This window comes from Saccostrea echinata, unplaced genomic scaffold (genome assembly GCF_033153115.1).
Source record: "Saccostrea echinata isolate AGI-Se365-2 ecotype Australia unplaced genomic scaffold, CSIRO_AGI_Sech_v1 ptg000034l, whole genome shotgun sequence".
Classification (NCBI taxonomy): Eukaryota; Metazoa; Mollusca; class Bivalvia; order Ostreida; family Ostreidae; genus Saccostrea; species Saccostrea echinata.
This window is the reverse complement of record NW_026889783.1, coordinates 3,160,633-3,185,969: the sequence shown is the minus strand read 5'-3', so window position 1 is coordinate 3,185,969 and position 25,337 is coordinate 3,160,633. Positions and strand designations below refer to the sequence as shown.

Sequence of the window (25,337 nt, the reverse complement as noted above, 5' to 3'; positions counted from 1 at the left end):
ACATAAATTCGATCCTCAAATAAGCTTGTTTAAAATTTCAGTCTGATCAAAGTAAAATTCACAAAGATACAAAATGAATTGAAAGTGTAACATTAATGCCTCATTAACCATATAGCAGATGAAATAAAGAAATAACTTTTCTTTTACATGAAGATCCATCAACCCTAGATGGGATTAAATGTGTTTCTGCAATGGTTCTTGTTTGGTTTTAAATCATAAAATACACATTGCTTTGAGGTTACAATTCTGCTTTTCAAAACATAAGAAATAAAAAGGGAAATACTGAAAAATTGTAACAGTTTAAACTGGCATAAATCCTTATGCACATCAGTGCACATCGTTAAAAAAAACTCAGACAAGATCAATATACAGGCCCGTAGGAAGCATTTTCAGTTTGGGGGGGGGGGGGGGGGGACACAGCCAAACATTTTTTCAGTTGACAGTTGAGGGGGCACTATCAAAAATTTCCTGATAAGCATAAAAAAAAGGTCGTCAAACTACCAAAAATTCCTTGACAAGCAAAAAAAAAAAAAAAAAAAGGTCATCAGACATTTTTATTGAGGGGGCACAAGCATATAGTATCTATGTACTATAGTACTATTACTATAGTAATCTATATATCGGCAAAATTATTGGGGGGCACCCCCCCCCCCCCGGTTCCTACGACCATGCTTGATTATCTACCAAATCCACCACTGCATTTGAACCACCCCTGGTTAAACTCCTTGGCTTTTATAATCCTAGATTTTGAGATATGCCAGTTAAATTTGATACTTAAGTTGATGGCTATGATTTCAACAATGTCAATGTACCGGTGGTAGATTTGGGGAGGGGGGTTAGTGCTCCCCTCCAAAAAATTAAGTTAATCAAAAATGTATAACAATTATGCTGTCAAACTCAAATTTACTAGAAGTATTGTAGGTTTCTGTTACCATTTAACTTTTCAAAAAAAAGTCTGTCCCCCCCCCCCCATTTTTCACCTGTCTACATTTTTCCATGTATAGCTCAACTACAGGGATACCCCCCCCCCCCCCCACCACTCCCTTTCTGATCTGCTAAGATAAAATGACAATTCAGTACAACTTTTTGCCTTAAAGAACAAGATAGACTAAGACCTTTTTTGGTGCCTGATTTTGGACTTCTCCGAGATTAATGCAAATACATGTAGTTCATCATTAAAAACCTATTTTCATCCAAAATGGGTATCAATTCTAAATTATGGATACACAAAGGTCAAAGGAAGGTTTCAAAATATGTATTTCCACATTTTCTCATTTTTATGCATTCTCATCAATTTTAAAGCACATTTTGCTTCAGAAAACACAAAACACAAGCTTGCCTATCTAACAAATGTATATATTTCATGCACTAATATCAGATGCATTTTGTAGAAAAATCTCAGGCAGGCTTGTGATCCATCTTTCCCAAAGTGAAAAGCGTCTCAAATTTAAGAAATTGCATCAGAATTAAGAAGATTTGATAAAATGTCCTACATTGACATCCTCTTGTGGCCTCCCTGTACAGTGTATGCTTAGAATCAAAATTAGTGCAGATTTTAAAGCAAGCATCATTTAAAGTTCTTATCTGCAAACTATCACAATTTTAAATGTGTTTTGATTTTCATTTCAAATAAAGGGCCAAATTTGATAGTTATCATAACTTGTCCTTTACAATAAAAAAATGCATTATATCAATAAAAGTTTTATTCATACATGTATATATAAATAATAAAACATATTCTATATTTCAATTGCACAAAGAAGACAATATACTTTTGGTTTTATCACTAACAGCAAACTGTAAAAGCATGTCTCGTTCCAAAGAATGCATTTCTCCTGGAATGATCAGGGAGTGTAGGGGATCACCAAGGTCAACAGAGGTCATTTCCTTTAAGGTGGCACTCACAATCTTCTGAGAATCAGACCCAATACGAGAAAGTCCAACGCACACTGTATCCTCTGTAAAAGCTAAAAAGAGAATTTTAAAATCGAGTCATTTAAAATTGAGTCAATGTAAATACAAAATAATTCTTTTCAAAAGAGTTACCAGTGAGTTCAGAATAAATAAAGTGTTTATTCAATGAGTCGCACCCTACACAATCCTTACAGAGCTAAAGATTTGGATTACTTATATCATTACATTTAAAACTCATAGTTTTTAAAAAATAAAAATTACTAAGAATTTATAGCTGCATTAAATAGTTTTTTAATAAATTGTTAAGGAACAAGTCTTTGAAACTGAAATTTTTTGGGTCTTTCTATGTGTGACCATCAACCTAAATTTTTTTTCCATATTTTTGTTGAAGGTCTAAGGGTTCTGGTAGAGCAAATAATTCGTGAAATATTTGATTATAATTCAGTAAAATTGCTGATAAAACTTTAAACTCAATAAAATTGTGATATTGGTCTCAGTGACACTATTTTAGCTGAGATTTACCCAGTGACTGTTCTCCATCTTTACGCCTGTTTTCTACAATTTCCAGCAACTGCTCTGAAGCCTGGTTCACTGACATGAATCTCGGTGGCTCAAATATCTTTCTTCCTCTGCATAATTGTAAATAGAAAATAAAAAGTCATATAGTAACAGGATTTTATATCTGTGACAAGATTAAAAACAAGAGGCCCAGGGGCCACATCGCTCACCTGAGCACTATAGCTAAGAAAAAGCAGAAATCAGTTCAGTCTTGAAAGGTTGAAAAGTTTAAATTTAAAAGTGGTTGGGGGGGGGGGGGGGGTTGATTTGAACTAACTTGAATCTATACTTCATAGGGATGTTTTTGAATTAAGATGACAAATAACAGCTTTGCTGTTCTTAAGAAGAACATTTTTATTGATATATCCTTTGTATAACTATGATCCCCTGTTATGGTCCCTCTATTCTCCTGGGGGGTCATGAATTGAACAAATTTTAGTCTACATTACCTGAGGATGCTTCCATTTAAATATGTCTAATCAGGGCTTTGCTGTTCTTGAGAAGAAGATTTTTAAAGATTTTTCCTATAAATAAATCTTTGATCACCCTTTATGGCCCCACCCTACCCCGGGGGTCATGATTTGAACAAACCTGAATTTGCACTATCTAAGAATGCTTCCATATAAATATGACCAATCATGGCTTTGCTGTTGTTGAGAAGAAGATTTTTAAAGATTTTTCTTATATATTCCTATGTAAAACTTTGATCGCCCATTGTGGCCCCACCCGACCCTCCGGGGTCATGATTTGAACAAAATTAAATCTAAACTATCTAAGAATGGTTCCATATAAATATGACCAATCATGGCTTTGCTGTTCTTGAGAAGAAAATTTTTAAAGATTTTCCCCATGTATTCCTATGTAAAACTTTGATCACCCATTGTGGCCCCACCCTACCCCCAGGGGTCATGATTTGAATAAATTTGAATGAACACTACCTGAGGATGCTACCATATAAATATGACTGATCAGGGCTTTGCTGTTCTTGAGAAAACGATTTTTAAAGATTTTTCCAATATATTCCTATGTAAAACTTTGATCGCCCATTGTGGCCCCACCCTACCCCCGGGGGTCATGATTTGAACAAACTTGAATGTACACTACCTGAGCTTCTATATAAATATGACCAATCATGGCTTTGCTGTTCTTGAGAAGAAGATTTTTAAAGATTTTTCCTATATATTCCTATGTAAAACTTTGATCGCCCATTGTGGCCCCACCCGACCCCCCGGGGGTCATGATTTGAACAAACTTGAATCTACACTATCTAAGAATGGTTCCATATAAATATGACCAATCATGGCTTTGCTGTTCTTGAGAAGAAAATTTTTAAAGATTTTTCCTATATATTCCTATGTAAAACTTTGATCGCCCTTTGTGGCCCCACCCGACCCCCCGGGGGTCATGATTTGAACAAACTTGAATCTACACTATCTAAGAATGGTTCCATATAAATATGACCAATCATGGCTTTGCTGTTCTTGAGAAGAAAATTTTTAAAGATTTTTCCTATATATTCCTATGTAAAACTTTGATCGCCCTTTGTGGCCCCACCCGACCCCCCGGGGGTCATGATTTGAACAAACTTGAATCTACACTATCTAAGAATGGTTCCATATAAATATGACCAATCATGGCTTTGCTGTTCCTGAGAAGAAAATTTTTAAAGATTTTTCCTATATATTCCTATGTAAAACTTTGATCGCCCATTGTGGCCCCACCCGACCCCCGGGGGTCATGATTTGAACAAACTTGAATCTACACTACCTGAGGATGCTTCCACTTAAGTTTCATATTTTCAAGCACAGTGGTTCTTGAGAAGAAGATTTTTAATAATGCCATTAATTTTTCACGAATTCAAAATCATCTCCCCTTGGAAGAAGACGTGGCCCTTCATTTGAACAAACTTGAATCCCTTTACCCATGGATACTCTGTGCCAAGTTTGGTTGAAATTGGCCCAGTGGTTCTGGAGAAGAAGATGAAAATGTGAAAAGTTTACGACAACAACGCCGACGACGCCGACAGACAACGGACAAATTTTGATCAGAAAAGCTCACTTGAGCCTTTAGCTCAGGTGAGCTAATAAAAAAAGGTGAGTCAATAAGGATCCTACTGAGAGATGTATTTTAAGGGTGGTGGTGGGGAATGCCATATATCATGAAGAAAATCATTTACTTGAAATAGAAATAATAATTATGTGGAGCACCTATGTAAGGTTAAGTTTATCATCTAAACAATGGAATATTGACTTGTTGAACTAAGTAAAAATGGAACATCTATGTAAGGTTAAGTTTATAATCTAAACAATGGAATATTTACTTGTTGAACTATAGTAAAAATGGACAATGTCAGTATAGTACTGACAAGCAAATTCAAGGAATTGTCCCTGCTTAAGGACTCTTTTTGATTGGAATGAAACCACTTAGGTTGAACATGTAATCTGAACTTAACCACCCTCATTCTGTACTGGTATATAAATTTCATTCCAAAAGCATAGGATTTTTAGAGATATCATCCAGAAATGAAAATGTTAAAGAGAGACAGAATGACAGCTGGACAGATGGACAAACAGACAGACCAAAATTAATATTTTAGCAAAAGATTCAAAATTTGACAAGTAACTGGGGTCACAAATAAGCCATAATACTGAGACTTCATCTTTGATTACACTAAATAAGTACACATACAGTATAAAGCCAACACTATATTTTATTTCACGTACAGTCAAAATACTTACTTCATTAAATTTTCTATGGTTTGTTCTTTCATCTTAATATCTGTAAAAAAAATTATGCACTGCTAAAAAAATGTATGGAATGAAAACTGAAAAATATCTTTTTTATATAAATATATATATATATATAGAGAGAGAGAGAGAGAGAGAGAGAGAGAGAGAGAGAGAGAGAGAGAGAGAGATACATACATGTATATATATAAATCACAGGAGTCTGAAGTTTTTATTTGAAAAAAAAAGAAAAAAATATTCCACCCTCTCCTAAAAACTGTTTCATAGTAGAGGGCGGAGTATATATGGACAGATCACTTGTTTGATCATGGTTGTGTTTTGTGCCTAAACTGATTTTTCTTTGATAGTGAAAACAATAGGTCATTTTCTAGTTAGGGGCATACATAATACCAAATTTGATCTGATGTCTGTGAAGCAAATGGTTCTCAAGATACTAAGCTGACAATTTCTGCCTATGTCTAGTGTCTATGTTGTTTGACCTTGACCTTTGACCTTGTGACCTCAAGATAAACAGGGGTCATCTACTCCCTAGAAGGAATCAGTGTACCAAATGTACCAAGTTCGATGTCTCGTCAAGCAAAGGGTTCTTAAGATACTGAGTGGTCAATATCTTCCTATGTCCTGTTTGACCCTTGAACCTTTGATCATATAACAGCAAAACCAAGATGTAATCAACTCCTTAAGGGGAATGAATGTACCAAGTTTGATGTTTGCCTAGCAAAGTGCTCTCAAAATATTCAGCAGACAATATCTTCCTATGTCCAGTTTGACCTTTGACCTTGTGACATCAAAATCAATAAGGTCAAATATTCCTTTAGGGAAACCAATGCTTTCTTGATGTCCATCAAACAAATGACTCTCAAGATGTTGAATGGACAAGATCTTTCTATGTAGTTTGATTTTTGACCTTTGACCTTGCGACCTCAAAATCTACTCTTTAGGGAGTACCAGTGTATCTCAAGTTTGATGTCTGTCAAGCAAGGATTCTGAAGATATTGAGTGTTGTCCTGGTCTACAGACTGACAGACATAAAGACTGACACACTTACAGACAGATGCAAAGAAATATGCCCCCTTTTTTAAGGGGGGCATAAAAAATAACAACAGGTCTTCATGCCCATTAGATATAAGCAGGTGATCTGGGCTAATCAAAAGCAATAGGTGATATAAAAGCATTTGATCATACAGTTTTCCAAGCAGCTATGGTTTGCAAACAGTATTTGAAGATGTCAAAATTAAATTACCTAGTAAGCATAATGTATGCATTTTCCTTTCTTGGTTTGACTTAATTTTGTCGTAGTAACTGTCTGGTTTCCATGTGTCTGTCCAAAACACTATAGAAACTGTCTCACCAAAGTTATATAGCTAAAAGATAAAACATTTATATGTTAACATCTGCATATGATAAAGTGAATGCAGGATAAATAATATTAAAACATTCAAATTAGTGTTGTCAACGAGTACCCAGTTAACCATCAAACAATGGGAATATCAGTTAGTAAATCTTCTACTCAGATATATGGACAAAAACAGAATTTTTTTTTGTTCATGGTAATTGATGGCATTGATTGCCAAGATGTATACAGGTTTAGAAGACCTGAGTTAATTATAATTACAAAACTTGAACTGAGCACATCCGCAGTACAGGATTAAACAGGATACCAACATAGTCATCAAAGGCATAAATTCCAAAATGTTTGAAAAGAAATTTAAATTAAAAAGGTATAAATTTGAAATGGAAATAACACATATGGAAACATAACTCTAAAACCAACAATATATAAAGAACACCACACAAAAATAGCGAACTATTTCAGGATATTCAAGAACAAATTTATTAGAAGCTTTTTGTGCTTTGGAATTGGTATCAGAAAATAAATAAAGTGCATAAACAGTGCATTTGCATTACTTATAGGCTGGTATATAAATGATAAATATAAAAATAGTAATGGCGTTACATTACATATTACAGTTACTATTGAATATATACAGCGAGCAAGGATGTTCAGACATCTAAAGAAAAAAACAACGGATTAACTGGATACTTGACTGGAAAAGTACACATGTAAACGAGTAACCGGTTACTCAAAATTGTCCAATATAACAATACATGTACTAATTCTAATGCATCAAGTGTATAACAAGAACATATCTCATTATGATGATAATGTTTTGAACAATGAATCCATATCTGAATCTGAATACATATTCATCAGAGGCCCAAGAAAAAAAGCTGTACTTTAGCTGAATTGATTCACTCACAAACATGTAGTAAGATTTAAGAAGTAATTGCTATTTCATATGAATGTTAGAATTATAAATGACAGTTTTAAGAACATAAGGATTATGATTCACGATTCACTGGATCTCTCCATATGGACACCTGAACAAATTTGTGTGTATATATATATATATATATATATATATATATATATATATATATACATATATATATATTTGTTTTTAAAAAATCTCTCTCTCTTTCTCTCACTCATTTACCTGCAATCCACAACATCCACAAGCATTCATTATGGAGGCATTGTGTACAACTTTATAATTCAGTCCCTTCTCCTTGGCTCTTAAAACTAGATCTGTGTGTGTTGTTGCTCTACAAAAAAGAGATACCGTAAAATGTGCAAATACATATATGTGAAAAAGTATGCCTTTGGGTCCCCCAGACAATGAGGGCCTATGGTCTACAATGCTCACATGCTTGGTAAACTAACCCAAATGGATCCCCAACTACAAGGAAAGCTATGTCCTCCTCCTCTGATCCTCTCAGTATTTCATCTGAAATAAAATGACCTTTTAGAATCACTTTCAACTATAAAAGTAGGAAAACTTGGTAGATTTATTTTTCATTGTTGAGTTGTTATTTTTTGCTTATTTTCAGACTTTACATTAGTTATAAGGCAGCAATGCAGTATATGTATTAATGATAACACTCAGACAAGTCTGTAGTTTTAGTTGCCTGGGTGATTTAGGCATGCCTGGCTAATGTGGCTATCTCTTAAATTTTATTACATTTCATATAAAGTCACTTTGACAGGGTTAAATTTTACCTGAATTTGTCTCCACCAAATCACGATCAGCTAAAATTACTTCTCTCCCATAAAAGTCTTCCTGTAAAGCCAATTTACTTGTAAAAAGATATATTCATAGCATGAAAGGTATTTATTAAGGATTGTTTGATAAAATGCCTTATATAAAATCACAAGCAGATTCTGGTCTGGACATCATTTAGCATATAAGTATTAAACTATAAACAAAGGAATTCAATTTATATCTTTATTGGGAAGGGTGGACAAATAGGAAGCAAGGATCAAACTGATAAACATACAAATACGAAACTCTCATTAACTTTTGGATTAACAACAATTTAGCTAAAATTAAATTCTTTGCAAACTAAAATTTTTAACACAATACTGTAAGAACAGTCACAGCTAAAACCAAAATACAAGAGAGATTAATATATGCCTGGGAACATTAAATTCATTCCCACATTCTCCACTCCCTTTTCCTTCAATTTTTACAGCTGTGTATCAGGTAGATTCATTTGACAGTGACCAGATACATGTAAATCAATTGGAAGAGCACCTGTATTAAATTCATAGGGCCTGGGTTTGAATCTTAATCTGCTAAATCACATTTTCCCCTTTCCTGTTACACATCAAACATCAATTCTTGAAGAAATGGGAATTACAAAATTGTGATGAGATAAACTGCTGATCTGTTCTCTTTTTCACATGCTATTTTTTTTAAATTCTTTTTTTACAGTTAGCTTTTTCAAGTTTCTGAGGCAGCAGAATCTCTTGAAAGATATTAGATGAGTATATTATTAAAGAAGTTGTTAAAATGGTAATAAAGAGAGCTGGAAGAAATCAGATGAGAGATCGAGGATGAAAGAGAAAGAAAGTGTTGGAAAGTAATCTGTCAATTTCCCCATAATGTGGCATACAAACCCAACAACCCATTCCAAAAACACATTAGATTTTATAATAATCCAATTGTGGGACATCAAAGATGATTTTTTTTTTTTTAATGTCTCTAGAGACATTCATTATTAGAATGATTTGGCAGAAATTTGTTTCATATAAATATGTAGCTAAATTAACATAAGTAAACAAGTCCAATACAATCCCTTCTTTAGATTTATAGCCTTTTACTTTTTAGCTAGTCCAAGAGCTAGATTGTGAAGATATGCTTAATTCCATTACAGCTAACAGAGACATAAGATAGATTATATGTAACATATTATAGGTCTCTGTTGTTAATCATACCAAAGCGTCTTTTCCAACAGTCAATATTGATGTGTATGCCTCTAGATACACTCTTTTACAATTTTTTACTACTTCTAAGCCTTTAACTGTAATGTCCTTTGCATCTCCTAGTCCAAGACCAACTAGATACAACATTTTCAAACAGCACGTGTCAACTTCTAAGAATGTAAACAGATAAATCCGGAAGTTGTTTCTTTTAGTGAAACGCTTTTTCATTGGATGAATTCAGAAGAAACAACTAATGAAAATTACTGTCTCAAAATCAATCCTCATACATGATTCAGCTCAGCTGGACAAAAACAATGGTAACATTCTAGAACTTGTCATTATCAGAGAAAGTAAAGAAATCGATCACCAAAATGTACAGTTTTGAGGGAGATTTTCGAAGAAAACCAGTTCAATCTTTGAGAGGTGCCAGCAAAAAGGTAATTTGATTGAAATATTGTAAAAATCCGCAGAAGAAATCCCAAAGGTAATGTCAGTTTTTGTTTCGTTGTGATTTTATTTGAGACAGATTCTGTATGGTATATATAACGGTTCTGTCTTTAAAACGTGGTTCCTTATTTATTAATTGGTTATCAGTACATTTATCAAAAAAAAATTCTCCTAAAAAATGTAAATGTGCGTAATTAAAAGAGCAATCAACTGGAAAACCCAGGAATACAGACAATGTTTCGGTGTGTTAACATTAACAGGGATAGAGACAAGTGAGAGATTTATTCAACTGTTGCTGTAACAGATTTATTCACTAAACTACAATTAATAAACATGGCAATACTTTCAATATTTACATGTGATCCCATGAAGCTTCAATCTCATCCGAGATCTCTGTGTGTCATAGTTATAAATAATGTAAATTAATTTCAGTTTTAAAAACCAGGGTTGTATATACTAGTATTTGGGTGTCTATTGAAACTAATCAAATAACTAATCAAAGAATGGAAGAGGACTATCTTAGTTATTAAAACTTGTGTCTGATCTCTCTTTAACAAATTTTCAATAAAATATGTTCAAAACAAAGCATGGAAAATCTTTTAATCTGTAATTCATAAATAATATTTGATAACATATAGAAGTAAAGTTTGCTACATCACAATTAATAAGACAATCAGGTATTTTGCCTCAAATGAGGATTTTTGGATCATGTTATATAGATGTAATGGACATTAAAACATTAATACTTTTGTGTTGTAGGAGCTGACAGATTCATTACTCACAAGGACAAAAGTAGAAAGGGAGAAGAGAGAGGTAATATGTTGTATTAGTTTTACCCTAAAACTTTTTTGCCTGCAAGGATTTCTTTGCAAAGAAGCTCAGTTTTAATAATTATTTGGGATAATATCATAAAGAAACTTTATTTTAGCATTTACTAGTATACGGAAAATTATCATGATAGTGTTGTTCTAGTATCATTCTTGTTTTATTCAAAGGAAATAAGGCAAAGGAACAGTTCTTCTGTGAAAATCCAGTCAGCTTATCGAGGCCACATTGAAAGAAAAAGACAGGTAAAGTTGTTGAAGTCCATCACACATCATTTTAATAATGGAGTTCCCCTAATATTTCCGTTCAATACAAATGACTACATGAATTATTATTAAAACTATATTGACTATTTTTGATACCTTCATCAGAGGGAGGTCCTTAGACATGAGTATGATCAGCTGATGACCAGGAAAATCACAGACTCAGTAGTTCTGTTTGATGCCATCAGGAGATTATGTTATTTCTACAGGACAGAGTTTGAAAAAGATCAAGACAGGCTGGTAAGTTGTCATTTCATGTCACCAGATGATTAAATCAAATGTGGAGATTTTTGAATATTTAAAGCATATTAAAACTTTTTAAATTAAAAGATTAGATAGATTCTTTCTGATTCTTATTGTGACATTTTGAGAATCAGTTTTACATTTATGTATTGGATGAGTTACGCCCAAAAAACATTTCTATTTTTTGTATGTGTAGATTCAGCTCTGCCAGGTGGTTATCAAGCAGACAGAGTTGGTGAAATCTCGAGTGACACAAGGAGGGGAGTCTGGTGTTTTCCTTCTACAACATCTTCTCCTTCTCTGTCTGAAGTAAGAAAATGAGTTAAAGAAAAAATAAAAATGAAACTGATGTATAAACAGAAAAAATTATTAAATTTGCCTGTTACTTAGCTCTACTGGTCAGAGACCAGAAGAGCTTATGCGATAGTAAGGTGTTTGTCCATCTGTCTGTCTGTCTAGCTGTCTGTCTGTCGGTCCATCTGTCTGTAAACAATTTTTCAAAACGCTACTCCTCCTACAGTTTTGGTCTGATTTCAGTATAACTTGGCGCACAAGTAGATCACACTAAGATACATAATTTAGTGCATTGGTTTTTGATTTTGATGAACGATGTTGCCATGGTTACTAAAAATAGAAATTTCTGTCCTTTAAAATGCTACTCCTCCTACAGTTTTGGTCTGATTTCAATCTAATTTGGCACATAATTAGAATACACTACGATACGTAATATGTATTTTGGTTTTTGATTTCAGTGAATGGTGTTGTCATGGTTACTAAAAATAGACATTTCTGTGAAATACTTTCAAAATGCCACTCCTCCAGTTTTTCGTTTGATTTCGATATAACTTGGCACAGAAGTAGACCATATTAAGATACATAATTCTATTTTTCCTTTATTAGACCAGTAGAGCTACAGTCTCATCAGAGACTTCTAGTTTTGAATCTGTATTAATATCAGACTTAAAGTAGAAGCTAGCAAATTGCCACTAGGTCTTGAGCATCTCATGTTTGATATGTTTATTTATGTTGAATATGTAAAAAAAAATAAATCCTCCAAAGAAACCCAAGAAATTCTTGTTTATTGGGGAAAACAAAGGTTACAATTATTTTGTACACTGTTTTAACTCTTGATCTACAGTAAAAGCTTTTTCAAGCAAATTATTATTGCTCTTTATTTTTAGGAATCTGCAAAAAGTGACAGACTCACGATCTTGGGGTCCTCCTATTAGGGTTTTGGAAATCTTCACATCTGTAGATACCTATAAAGAAAATAGAGATATTATTGGCAAAATATGGCTATTTTTGATCAAAAAAGGTATACATTAAACATAAATAGTAAGTTATTAAAAGTTCACTATACTTATTAGGGTTCATGAGAATGAGAGTGCCATAGTAAAAGCAGTGCCTGTCTGTCCATCAAAATCTAAACATCACAGAAATGTATAGATATCAGACCCCTTTTCAAAGGTCAAGGACAAATAAGTACATTGTGGGCTATCGTACAAATGTGTAAATTCCTCACTTTCCTTGCTAGACATCTTTTTAATACAGTATAAGCAGAAATTTTAGCGAGATATATTTTGGCATTATTAGCGAGGGTGTCGAGATCGCTAAAATTAAATATCGCTAACAATTTATTTTGCATTAGAGGTTTCTATGCACCATAAAATCGCTAAAATTACTTCTCGCTAAAATTAAATACTATATTTTAGGAAAAATCGCTAAATTTGCATTTCGCTAAGAATTCCACTTATACAGTATATATTTTGTCACAAATGCCATATACAGACTATATATACAAATAATTATTACTTGTATGTATGCAGAGTATTTTGGATCTATGAGGCATGTGTTGGAAGTAAAGGTACCACAGAGTTTGGAGAAGTCCCCCCACCCTCCCACCCCACAGGCAGATAGCATTTTTAAGATGATTTTAAGCCCAATTCAGTTTGCAGTTATGTCCAAAGATAAAGAATTTTGGTAAGTGTGTTTAATTGATTTAAATTTTATCCTTATGATGGCTAAAAATTACAGTTATTTAAAAAAAAAGTTATTATTACAGTGATTTAATATTGAGCAGCATTTGTTACTACCTGTCTTTAATTTTTGATTATTTTTTTTAACAGTGATTTAGTATTGAGCAGCATTTGTTATTACCTGTTCTGCCCAGCATACTCGGAACAGGTGGAACAATTCCTGATCCCTGCTATGGTGTACAGTAAATTTCCATTTCCTTTTGTGGAGCTGATTCAGACCCTGATTCAACAAACGTCAGCTTCCTGTTCAGAAAACTTCAACACAAAGCCGTCACTCGTTCTAACACCATCTCCCTGGCTACTGGGCTCTGTCATAGCCTTCGCTGACAAAAATATTGGTATGCCCTTCAAAAAATATGAAAAAGTGCATAGCAAATGAGAAGTCATGGGAAGAAGTTTGGTTTATTCACTTCATAACCACTAGATTTAAGTACTGTAGATTCCTAAATATACGTGAGAAATAAATTATCGCGTAATTACCGTAAATTACGTGAGAAGCACCACTCGCGAAATAAAATTACTCGATTTTATTTTTATGGTGCTTTAATGTATGTAAAATTTCTAGATAAATCACTGATTCGCGAATTATTGTTCCCGCGATTTGACCCCCTTGGGCCATTTCACGATATTAAGTACTCGCGTAAAATAAGGAATTTACAGTGATACTAGTATGAAATTTTGTGAAAAGGTAGTTTAAATATGTGGAAGAATTCATTGGTTTTATGGATTTTTGTTGTGTTTTGTTGAGAGTTTGAGTGTAAGTGATGCTGTAGACTTTTTAATACTGGTACTAATGTTGTGTTTTGTAGAGAGTTTGAGTGTAATCGATGCTGTAGACTTTCTACTGGTACTAATTTTTGCTCTATTTTGTAGAAAGTTTGAGTGTAAGTGATGCTGTAGACTTTCTACTGGTACTAATGTTGTGTTTTGTAGAGAGTTTAAGTATAAGCATTGCTGTAGACTTTCTACTGGTACTAATTTTTGTTGTGTTTTGTAGAGAGTTTGAGTGTAAGTGATGCTGTAGACTTTCTACTGGTACTAATTTTTGTTGTGTTTTGTAGAGGGTTTGAGTGTAAGTGATGCTGTAGACTTTCTACTGATACTAATTTTTGCTCTATTTTGTAGAAAGTTTGAGTGTAAGTGATGCTGTAGACTTTCTACTGGTACTAATGTTGTGTTTTGTAGAGAGTTTAAGTATAAGCATTGCTGTAGACTTTCTACTGGTACTAATTTTTGTTGTGTTTTGTAGAGAGTTTGAGTGTAAGTGATGCTGTAGACTTTCTACTGGTACTAATTTTTGTTGTGTTTTGTAGAGGGTTTGAGTGTAAGTGATGCTGTAGACTTTCTACTGATACTAATTTTTGCTGTATTTTGTAGAGAATTTGAGTGTAAGTGATGCTGTAGACTTTCTACTGGTATTGAGAACTTTGTTGCCACATCTGCCAGCTGGAGTGTTTATGTCCAGTAGTGACAGCGATACTGACAGCAGTGATGAGGAGGAGTCAGTGGTAATCAGTACTTATAACATAAGTTATATCTTAGAAATACAGTCAATTCTCCTGTCTGTGGTAATCATTGCTTATTGTTAGAGGATAACAAAAGTTATATCTTAGAAATACATGTAAAAGCATGGCTATGTCTTGCAAAATGTGTAATTGACTACCATATACTGTAGAGGTACTTTTTTCCACGTGGTATTAATGTTCGCTATGTATTTGGTTACAAAGAGTGAATCTTCATAACACTGCTTTCTCGCCCCTTTTTAAATGCAGAATTTTACCTTTTCAAATCAGAATATTGTTATATTATAACTAAAGTCTTCAAGCATAGTCTGTATAGATACTCATAAAAGATTTTTTTGGGAAAGAGACTTTCAATATATACATTTTATCGATTAAATAAAATCGTATACTTCACTGTAAAATCCCGGTTTTGCCATTACAGCTATGTAGGTCATTGTATTATTTGAATGAGAAGGTGGAGCGTCTATCAAGCGTGCAATTAGTATGAATACATTAGGGTGTGTTCGAGGTGTACTAAGTTTTATGATTAACTGACACCTAAAAAGCCTTTTTTCATGCTAGAGACTGACAAAATATAAGCATAGTACATTTTTAATTTGGCTGGCTTAATTTTGATTTTTTTTTTTCTGCTTAACTTACGAGTCGTATTTGAAATGATTTACTAGAAATTCGTTAAATTCTTTATACATTAAATACACAATGGAATTTGGAAACAACGTATAACAAAGGATACACTATTTTTCATACTTTAAAGAAACTTTTTTTTTGTAAAAAGAGATAATTAATCCATTCAAGCTTATTACATAATTTGAAATTTTTCATACATATATATAATTTTGCAAAATCCGAGTGCTACAACAAATACACGTAGGCGGTTGAATTATGATATAAAACTACACTCGGTGTACAAAAAATAGATAGTTAAGAAAGTGAAAATTTAAACGTTAATTAAACGTCAGTTTAACGTCAGTATCATCGCTGGTGATTAAAGAAACATCAGTGTCAGTGTACTTTGTACAGTCCAAATTGCATTGTTTCAAAAATCCTGTTTATTCATGCCAGACAAGTTAATATGAGCTTCTTCATTTAGGAATTCATTAATTGTCGAAATCCACTCCTGTACTTTTTGATAGTAAGATAAATAATAAATCATTCCGAGGTATTTTCAAACGCCCTTTTTCATTTGACTGATTTTTTTTTTACTAATATCTACGTTGATCGGACATGTGAAAGGGTCATACAAATGCATGTTCTTGCTTTTAAACATTATGCTTTAAAAATAATTGCAAACATGGACTTTTTTTTACATGATCTGGGAAAAAAAAAATCAATTTTGTGCTGATGTAAAAAGTTATAGCATTTGCTTCAGAAGAAACCCGTAGCTTCCCTCTATTCAAATTAGGGGTGCTTTTTGTGCAAATGTATTAATCCAGTGACTTTTCATCCGATACACAGGTTTTTTTGAGCGCTCCGTACTTCAATTTCTTTCCCTGAAGGTTTCTTCTATTGGAAGTATGCATTTGTGCACTTGTAACAAGCAATTTATTTTTCTAAAGATATGATGAATTGGTGTTTTTCAAAAAATGGACTATAAAATTAATGACAGTTTTAACTGAAAAAAATCTTTCATATCTTCCAAGTCAATGAACGGAGCACTGATATATATGTAGGGACAAGGGCAAATGTATAATATGTACCCACAGTAATTTAAATTTTAAAATTCTGTATTAATGATACACAAGCAGTAAGTGCAAGCTATATGTTACAGGCCTTCAAAATAAATTGATAGATACCGAAAAAAATCAAACGAAATCAACTGAAAATCTTAACACATCTTAATCATAAAAAGTTTTCTCCCAGAATTTTAATTACCCATTTGAAAAATGATTTGACCATCGATAGCTCACAGACACAATGTCGCATAGGTGTGCTCAAAGTGTGGAAGTGAATAGATTTGAGTCACGTGTTCAGTGCTTTGTTATTCAAGAGGTCAAAGAAGGGTTGAAATTTGCTCTGGAGACAAGCACCCATGATTTTGCACCTTTTTGGAAAATAGCAAATGAGCGCAAGACAGTTTCAGTTTCTTTCATGAATGTAAATGACTAGTATAACTCTTTACATTGACCATATTTACGACAACTTGAAACATCCATGTGCTCATATATAAAATGGGCTTGCAAAATGGGGGTGTGACCTAAAGTCTATGGAAATCGATGTAAACAACATACCCTTGCTATATTAATCAGATAAATACCTTATTAAAGTGCAAGGAAGAAAAAATTGAAATTGAAATTAATTAACTACAATGTTTGATGGAAAGATTGAGGCAAAAATATGTAGAAAATCTTTAATTTAATTTTTTGTAAATTATCGGGGGGCCAGATTTGGACGTTTAAACGATTCATCCTTTTTCCACAGAAATTTGTCCCAGCGTATTTAAATACAGTTAAGGCATAAATTGGCAATCTAAGAAATCCGGTTAATTTTTTACCTGTGGATTGAAAAGAAAGTGTGATTCCACAGATTTTGACTCTGTTGAAAAAAGTATGCTTACAGTATTTTATTTTTGATCACTGGATATTTAAGGGGCATATTACTGACTTTGTGACTATTTTTTGAATGTTTCAGGATATGATATCCAAGGAACTCCATGAAGTGGCAACAGAGTGTGTAACTTTCCTGAATTCTCAGAAGTTTGTGCGGTGTGTGGTAGAGTGTCTGAACCGTAGAATGGACCGTGACCTTGTCTCCTCTGTCTGTCTTATATGTCACTCCCTCATGTCACAACAACACCTCTCCATTCATAAACTTAGGTTTGTATTAACAACTATTCTCCATTCATAAGCATAGGTTTGTATCAATCCCACAAACTGATCAAAGGACAAGATAGCCTAAGACCCCTTTTTGGCCACTGGTTTGGAGTGTCTCAAAGAACATGCAATAGTTATCTTTTAAAACCTGTTGTTGTCCCTGTTACAAAATGGGTATTAAATCTGATTCATGGCATACAAAAAGGTCACAAAATAAGTCAATTTCCAAATGTTCTCAATTTTATGCAAATTTTTATCAATTTATAGGAAGTTTTGTTTCAGAAAACACAGCACACAAGCTTGCCTATCTACTAAATCTAAGTATTTCATGCACTAGTATCAAATGCATCTTGTTTATTAAAAAAATCTCAGATAGGCAAGCTTGTACTCTGTTTCCCAAAGTGAAAAAGTATCTCATTATTCTCAAATTTGTCAAAATTCCATCAGCATTGAGGAAATTTGGTAAAATGTCCTACTATGCATATGGCCTCTTTATATGCTTTGAATCAAAATTAATGCTGGTTTTAAAACAAACAACATTTAAAGTTCATAAATGTAAATTATCACAAATTTAACTTTGTTTTGTTTTTTACATTAAATAAGGGGCCAAATTCGGCTGTTACCATACCTTGTTCTTTGTACATTACCTGTAACTTTCACCTTTGAAACAGCTCTACAGAAGATTCATTTGTAAATATTCATGTTTCCTAAAATGTATTTTAAAGCATATTAATTGAGACTAAAGAGAAGTTCATTCATATAAACTCTCAGATAGATGGAGTAAATTATTTTGTTGGCTGTTTGTGTAATTTTTTAAAAGCTCTATGGCTAATTCCCTTTACTTTGTAGGTTATTGTATAGTTTAGCCTTTAACATGAAATTCATGAAGTTGTTATGGATAACTTGTACTCATGTGTCCAACACAACAGTAACAGGGTAAGTATGAGGTATTTTGTTTAGCATATAGAAAAGTACGTTCAAATACTGGTAAATGTGGTGTTTGTGCCTAAACTTGTTGATGTTCTTTAAACAAGTATCATTGTCTATTGTAAGACAGCACTTCCGAATATTTGGAAGCATCATTTCAAACGTTCAAAGAATTAATGTGAGATTAATGTTTGTAGAAAGTAGAAAATTCAGTATATATGTACATGTGTAAAACCTGATGAAGTGACTAAAATGAGAATTTTTTATACCTATTTATAAACAGGTCACAGATCACGCTGTTGCAGACCCTGTCCCGAGGCTTGGAGATGTCAGACGATGACATGCAGAGAATCGTACCTCTACTCTCTGTTTTCTGTTCTATGTTTAGCCATTCTCTATACACACTTCATGATGCTGATTTCTATGGAGACATGAAAAGTAAGTGGGAATGAATAGGAAGTTGAACAAGAGTGAAACCTTTGCACTCATTTTTATGCAAATGTAATGAAGACATAAAAAATGTTTTTTGTTCACACTGAATACAATGATGATTGCCAATGACCTTAGAGTCTGTCACGGCAATGATTCAAGGTCATATTAACAAGGTCAGGTTTAAGCAAGGAAAGGAGCAAGATGTTTCTCTAGGCTATGATGAAATGATTACTCGTGAAAGGAAGTGTGCTTGTGAATGTATCATTTGGACAAGGTCAAGGTCACTAGAAGAAAAAAACAGTGTCATAATGGTGGCTCATATAGAAATAATCCTGATATTTAGGTGACCATCAAAGATCATGGCCTTCTTGATTTAAGTACATGAGGTTATTCTTTTATGTTTTAGGCAGCAAAGATAGCAGCATGCCATTCTCCTTAAAGGAACTTGTTCCTATGGTTCTAATGCTGAGGGACACATGTCTAGGAATCATAGAGCTGGCCCACCCTGGGACACGCCCATCTGTGACAGAGGATTACAGAGAGGCACTCCGTAGGACTGCCATGAAGGACCCCAGGGACTTATCATATCACAATAAAGAGACCCCCTACAGGCATACCAAGACTTGGGCTTATTTATTCAAGGTTTGAGCAAAATGATGGTACAGTGTATCTCATCTAAAGTGATTAAACACTGTTCAGTTTTTTCCAAAACCATTATGAGTAGTGACTTTCAGCATTTCTACATGTATATGAGGATTACATTTATTTTGGTCTGTTCATCACACAGGTTATAGCTACTTTAGTAAGACAGTTATACACAAGAGATTCTAGGAGAAGATTTTGTCCTATAAATGCTTGGCTCTCGGAGAGAGTGCAGATACATGCTGATAAGGTGAGCCCATTATTACAAATTCACTCATAATAAGATTATTACAAATTCACTCATAATAAGAGCTGAATTTTGTGCTGTTAAATTGTATGTAAATTTTCTTCGGAATACTTTTCTAGCCTTCTCAAATGTACAGAGCCAGGGGGTCTGTTTTCTGTCGACGCCCGTTTGGCACAATGAGACACCTCACTAAAGTACAGATAGGTAAGGACAGCTCCTATATAGCAGATAAAACACAAATTTGATCTTGATGAAACTTGTTTATTTTCTAATTTTTCATGGGGTATATAATTAATTTTATGTTCTTGTAGATGATGATGGTCCTCCTTTATCAAACACAGATGTAAAGAACTTGGTCATTCTAACTGAGCTTCCATTTGTGGTGTCATTTGAGGAGCGAGTCAAGGTTGTCTGAATAACATATATTTTATGCTTATAAACTTACTAATTAGCCTTCGATTTAACCATAAAATTACTTGCATTGTAAGTTAAGTATATATATTGATATGGCCATTAATCTTTTTCTTTTATGTTAATGTCAGAAAGTGTTTATAAAGTGTAGGCCATTTAGAGAATTTTTGGTCCTGGTGGCAGATTTCTTAATTTGCGAACTGTAATTTAGAGGGGAAAAGGCAGCTAATAATTTTAAATATATTATAACCAATTTCCCATGATTATTTGATTAAACACAATGTGAACTTGGTGTATTGCAGATTTTGCAGAAGCTGATACAGAATGACAGGGAGGAGAACCAGGGCGATGCCCACAACTTTTTAACTGGTCCCTCTATTAATGTCTCCATCAGGAGGAACTATATCTATGAGGATGCCTATGATAAACTCTCACCAGAAAATGGTATGTTTGTTCACATTAAAGGCATAACAATAATTACATAAATCTAAAATTTTTAGTGAAGTTGGTAAGCCATTATTTTAGAATGCTAAATTTTATGCAGAATGCTAATGTCAGACAGTTATTTTAAAATTCAGGGAAAAAAGTTGCATTTATGAAACTAGATGCATGATTATTTTATCAACAATGACAAGCAATACATATTTCAATTTAGAACCAAACTTAAAGCTGAAAATGAGAGTCCAGCTGATGAATGCAGCAGGATTGGATGAAGCTGGTATCGATGGAGGGGGTATATTCCGAGAATTTCTGTCTGAGCTCCTGAAAACTGGATTTGATCCAAACAGAGGCTTGTTCCTAATGACAACAGACAGATTACTTTACCCAAACCCCCAATCTGTATCCCTCATGGATAACTACACCAAACACTATTACTTCCTAGGCCGTATGTTGGGCAAGGTTTGTCAAAATAATTTTATTTTCTGATAAAAGGATTTACACCGACTTTGTATTTTTTACAAGGGAAAGTTGCATACATTACTTCTCTTCATTATAGCTGAAGAATGGTTAAATAAGAGTGGTCATATCACATTTTCTTTTTTTTTTTCTTGGCAGGCTATCTATGAGAACATGCTGGTAGAGATCCCATTTGCTACATTCTTTTTATCAAAGATACTAAGTAGACATGGAGGAGACCTAGATATTCATCATTTAGCATCACTAGATCCAGAAATGTACAAGTAAGGGAGAGAATTAGACACAGGAATTACAGAGGGTTTGGTTCATTTAAATCAGTTGACTTTGAAGCAATGATAAGTAAAGCTGATAATTGGTATTTAGTTGTTAATGCTGTATGAAATAAGCACACATTATGACATATTCAGTTGAATCATTGGTTTACAGAAACTTGCTGTCACTTAAGACCCTGAATGGGAAAGAAGTAGAGGATCTAGGCTTAGACTTCACCACCCTGAATGACAATTTTGGAGAAAAAAAGGTACTGTGTATTATAGAAATTTGATATGTCAATATATGAATGAAATGTCAGTGCAGTAGTGGAAGAATGATGACATTTTATTTTATGCTTATTTCTGGCAGGTAGTGGAGCTAAAGCCAGGGGGAAGAAATATAGTTGTCACTGATGCTAATAAAATAGAGTACATCCATCTTATGGCAGATTACAAAATCAACAAACAGGTAATTCGGGGGATTTTTGAGGGATTTTTAAAAGGTGAAAACAAGTACATGTAAATGTAAACTCATGAAAATTTAATATACTGTACATACACAGGGAAGTTTTCTTATCTCCCAAATAGAAGAGTTACATTATTTTTTTTCAATTGAAATCTAATAAGGAAATTTTCATTATGTGAAATGTCAACAAAAAAAAAAGAAGAAGAAGACTCTTTAAAATGTTCCCAGAAACTTTACAGAGCCAAACTTATACATTTTTATAACTTTTCAAAAATTATTTTGAACTTTAAAGTGACATTTCCCACTTTTCACCATATGTAGCTTGGTCAAAGTCAGAGGCACCTATTTAAATTTTGGAAGAAAAAAATTGTTTATGTTATTTATCCTCAATTACCATTAATAGTTCACTAGTATAAATTGGCTAGAACTGATGTTCACCGATGTTACAAAAGTCTTGAATTTATTACTAAATATTTGATATTGAACAATATTAGACTCAAACATATACAATAAAACTTGTTTAATTCAAAATCTGGCCTATATATAATGAAACTTTATAAAGTTTCATTCAGTAAAATTAACAACTTGTGAGCATTGTAGCCTCTTGACCTTTGTATAGATAGAATAATTGCGTCTTGTTTACTATTTTGTTCTACAGATCAGAACACACTGTACTGCTTTCCGTCAGGGTATGGCTGACCTCATTAACCTGGAGTGGTTACGAATGTTTGACCACCACGAGCTCCAGACATTGATATCTGGTGCTATGGTTCCTGTGAATATTGAGGATCTGAAGCAACACACACATTACTCAGGTTTCCACATTATTATTCTCTTTTCTTTTATAAAAATTTTGCGTAACAAAATAGAAAAGAGGAGGGTGTGCAACAAATGCAGTTTATTTTGAAATATAAATGTACATGTAGGTACTTTATTTTCTTTGGTTAAAAAGTTAACTTCCCTTGTATTGGGATTTTGGAGAAAGGGATCAATGGTCAAAGAAAGATTAAAGAAATTATTTTTAACCATAAAGTTCCTCTTAAGGCCATAAGGCAAGCATAATTTATTGTATACTGTAGATTCCTTCTTTTTTGTGAGTACTTATTATCGCTAAATGATCCATTAACGTCAAATCGTGAGTAAAATAATTTGCAAATGGGCGTTTGATGAAGAGATTTTACATGGATTTTAACACCATAAAAATAAAAGCGAATCATTTTAATTCGTGAGTGATGCTTTTTTCGAAATTCCGCGATGATTAATTCCTTGCATATATTTAGGAATATACAGTATTTTATGTTTGTTCAGTGTCTGGCTGTTTTCTTCATGCATACTGTAACTATATGTATATTAATTATCTTTTAGGAGGCTATACAGGGAGTCACCCAGTCATTCAGAACTTTTGGGAGGTGGTGGAAAATTTCACAGACACACAGAAACGTCAGTTACTGAAATTTGTAACAAGCTGCTCACGTCCACCCCTGCTGGGGTTTAAGGTAAACTCAAAGGGTTTAATGTGATTCTAAGGACTCATGTCAAGTGATATTGACCGAAGACAGAGAAAGTGATAGCGATCAAGCTTGCCAGGTTGCTATCATTTTCTGTGTCTCAGTTAGTTAAAATTAGTTTAACATGTAATTCTCTTTTACAACAGTGATACAAGTGTATTTAATCAATGACATTCCTTTGTTTAAGTTTAGATTTGACTATAAATAAATTAAAGTAAATGTGGGTTGTCATTCTATTCACTAATTCTTTGTAAAAGGACATCATATTGGTATTCTGGTAGTTTGTTATTGGTTCAACTAATTTTAAAACCAATCAAGTAATTCAGAAATTTCTGCATTCTCATTCAACTTTGAACTCTTGATCTGTAAGTTTATCCATGGTCCTTCCAACTTTGAAGTATTGAGAGTCACCTGGCTATGTGACCATAAAACTTAGACGAGCTCACTTTTGATCTCAGTCTCACTTTTACCAAAGGAATTAATAGTGGAAAAGTGAATCTGAGATCTAAGCTCATCTAAGATTTATGCCCCCAGAGCCTGTAGATTTCTTTTTCTCATCATATTTTCATTTTGCTTATCAGGTCACAAACCAAAAAAAGACACTGTATTATTCAAATAATAAGCTTTGTCAACATTACACAAACTTGTATATATTTTTTTGGTAGGACCTGTACCCAGCATTCTGTGTTCACTTTGGAGGGAGTGAAGAGGACAGGCTTCCGACAGCCAGTACTTGTATGAATCTTCTCAAGCTTCCAGAATTCCATGACAAAGAGACACTCAGAACCAAACTGGCTTACGCTATAGAATCAGGAGCTGGGTTTGAACTGAGTTGATCATCAGTCTATAGACTAAAATTGTTATAAACTGTGATTTATTGAAAGCATTGTTCTTGACTTTTAATCAAATTATTATTTCTTGTTAATTCTAATTCAATAATGAACTTTTTTGTGTATGAGGTGAGATATTGATATACATGTACAATACATGTAAACAGATTGTACAAGTCAAGTGTAGATGATGGACTATGTATATATGAAATTCTGAAGATGTTTTAAAGGCAATAGATTTTTTTTACCGTTATTCTCATTTGTTCATTGAATTATTTTGCACAAATTATAAAGGATCTGTTTGTATTACAAATAAAATCAGGTTACTTGTACTTATTGCACTGTCTGACAGAACTGTAACGCCCTCCATTACTGTAACTGGTTTGATTATAGATAAAGAAACAAATACTAGTAACTTTCTTCTAAAGACTATTGAAAGAATTACGCACGCTAACTCTCGATTCCCGCCTACATTTTACACCCATTTAAATCAATACTAATGGCAATTTGGCCGAAAAATCTTTGTTGAATGCAAAGAACAGTTCAATGGTAATTGACTGATAATTTTAATTCCAGTGTTAAATAGTTAATTACCCCTAATTCCAACTAATAAATAAGGGGGGTAGACGATATTTTTCATTGAAATTTGGCTTTAAAGTATCACCACATTTTAAAATATTCTTGGATATGAATAAATGTTCCTTAAACCTTTTCTTATGTTTTACTCATATAAAATTAAACATATATTATCAATAAAATGCGATGCTTTAGTTGTAAACCGCTTTGAAATTGGGGGGGAAATAAGCATTTTATTAGTTTTTTGTCTGTAGACATATGTTCCCCCCCATGAAACACAAAAAGCTTTGGCATGAATTTGTGAAATAATAGTCCATATTACCTGTAAAAAGGAATTTTTGTTTCACGGGGGGGAAAGATGTTTTAAAAATATTTTCCGTTTTCCGTTGATTTCTATAGTGAAAAACACAAGTTTTACCAAAATTATAGAGTTATCTCTCTTTGTTTTCCCAAAGAAACAATGTTTTATGAAAATTCATATAAATATCTATATAGA

At 33.2% G+C, this 25,337-nt stretch overlaps 2 protein-coding genes across 2 annotated transcripts; one reads left to right on the top strand and one right to left on the bottom strand.

The window, feature by feature from the left end:
- Positions 1 to 1,685: 1,685 nt before the first annotated feature.
- On the bottom strand, positions 1,686 to 9,729 carry LOC133199568 (diphthine methyl ester synthase-like). Its single transcript, XM_061335385.1, has 8 exons — positions 9,499 to 9,729; positions 8,281 to 8,341; positions 7,945 to 8,008; positions 7,718 to 7,826; positions 6,463 to 6,583; positions 5,211 to 5,250; positions 2,437 to 2,543; positions 1,686 to 1,967 (listed from the first exon to the last, which is right to left on the bottom strand). Exons 1-8 carry the CDS (start codon positions 9,712 to 9,714, stop codon positions 1,747 to 1,749), a joined length of 939 nt encoding a protein of 312 aa, XP_061191369.1. The 5' UTR covers positions 9,715 to 9,729; the 3' UTR covers positions 1,686 to 1,746.
- Positions 9,730 to 9,758: 29 nt separating this feature from the next.
- LOC133199564 (ubiquitin-protein ligase E3C-like) lies at positions 9,759 to 24,518 on the top strand. Its single transcript, XM_061335381.1, has 24 exons — positions 9,759 to 9,923; positions 10,693 to 10,746; positions 10,929 to 11,003; positions 11,130 to 11,261; positions 11,461 to 11,573; positions 12,446 to 12,579; positions 13,091 to 13,244; positions 13,391 to 13,638; positions 14,678 to 14,808; positions 17,452 to 17,636; positions 18,483 to 18,569; positions 18,844 to 18,998; positions 19,399 to 19,634; positions 19,780 to 19,884; positions 20,001 to 20,085; positions 20,193 to 20,287; positions 20,595 to 20,736; positions 20,948 to 21,192; positions 21,349 to 21,473; positions 21,637 to 21,730; positions 21,832 to 21,930; positions 22,586 to 22,742; positions 23,293 to 23,423; positions 24,101 to 24,518. The coding sequence occupies exons 1-24, from the start codon at positions 9,858 to 9,860 to the stop codon at positions 24,269 to 24,271; spliced, it is 3,219 nt and encodes a 1,072-aa protein (XP_061191365.1). The 5' UTR covers positions 9,759 to 9,857; the 3' UTR covers positions 24,272 to 24,518.
- Positions 24,519 to 25,337: the final 819 nt, after the last annotated feature.

Coding starts and splice junctions, on each gene's coding strand:
- LOC133199568 (XM_061335385.1), bottom strand. CDS start 9,714: ATGAAAAAGCGTTTCACTAAAAGAAACAACTTCCGGATTTATCTGTTT. Junction 7,827..7,944: donor GTAGTTGGGGATCCATTTGG/GTTAGTTTACCA, acceptor TCTTTTTTGTAG/AGCAACAACACACACAGATC. Junction 5,251..6,462: donor GCATACATTATGCTTACTAG/GTAATTTAATTT, acceptor TTTTTTTTACAG/ATATTAAGATGAAAGAACAA.
- LOC133199564 (XM_061335381.1), top strand. CDS start 9,858: ATGTACAGTTTTGAGGGAGATTTTCGAAGAAAACCAGTTCAATCTTTG. Junction 20,288..20,594: donor CATTTGAGGAGCGAGTCAAG/GTTGTCTGAATA, acceptor GGTGTATTGCAG/ATTTTGCAGAAGCTGATACA. Junction 21,193..21,348: donor TAGGCCGTATGTTGGGCAAG/GTTTGTCAAAAT, acceptor TTTTCTTGGCAG/GCTATCTATGAGAACATGCT.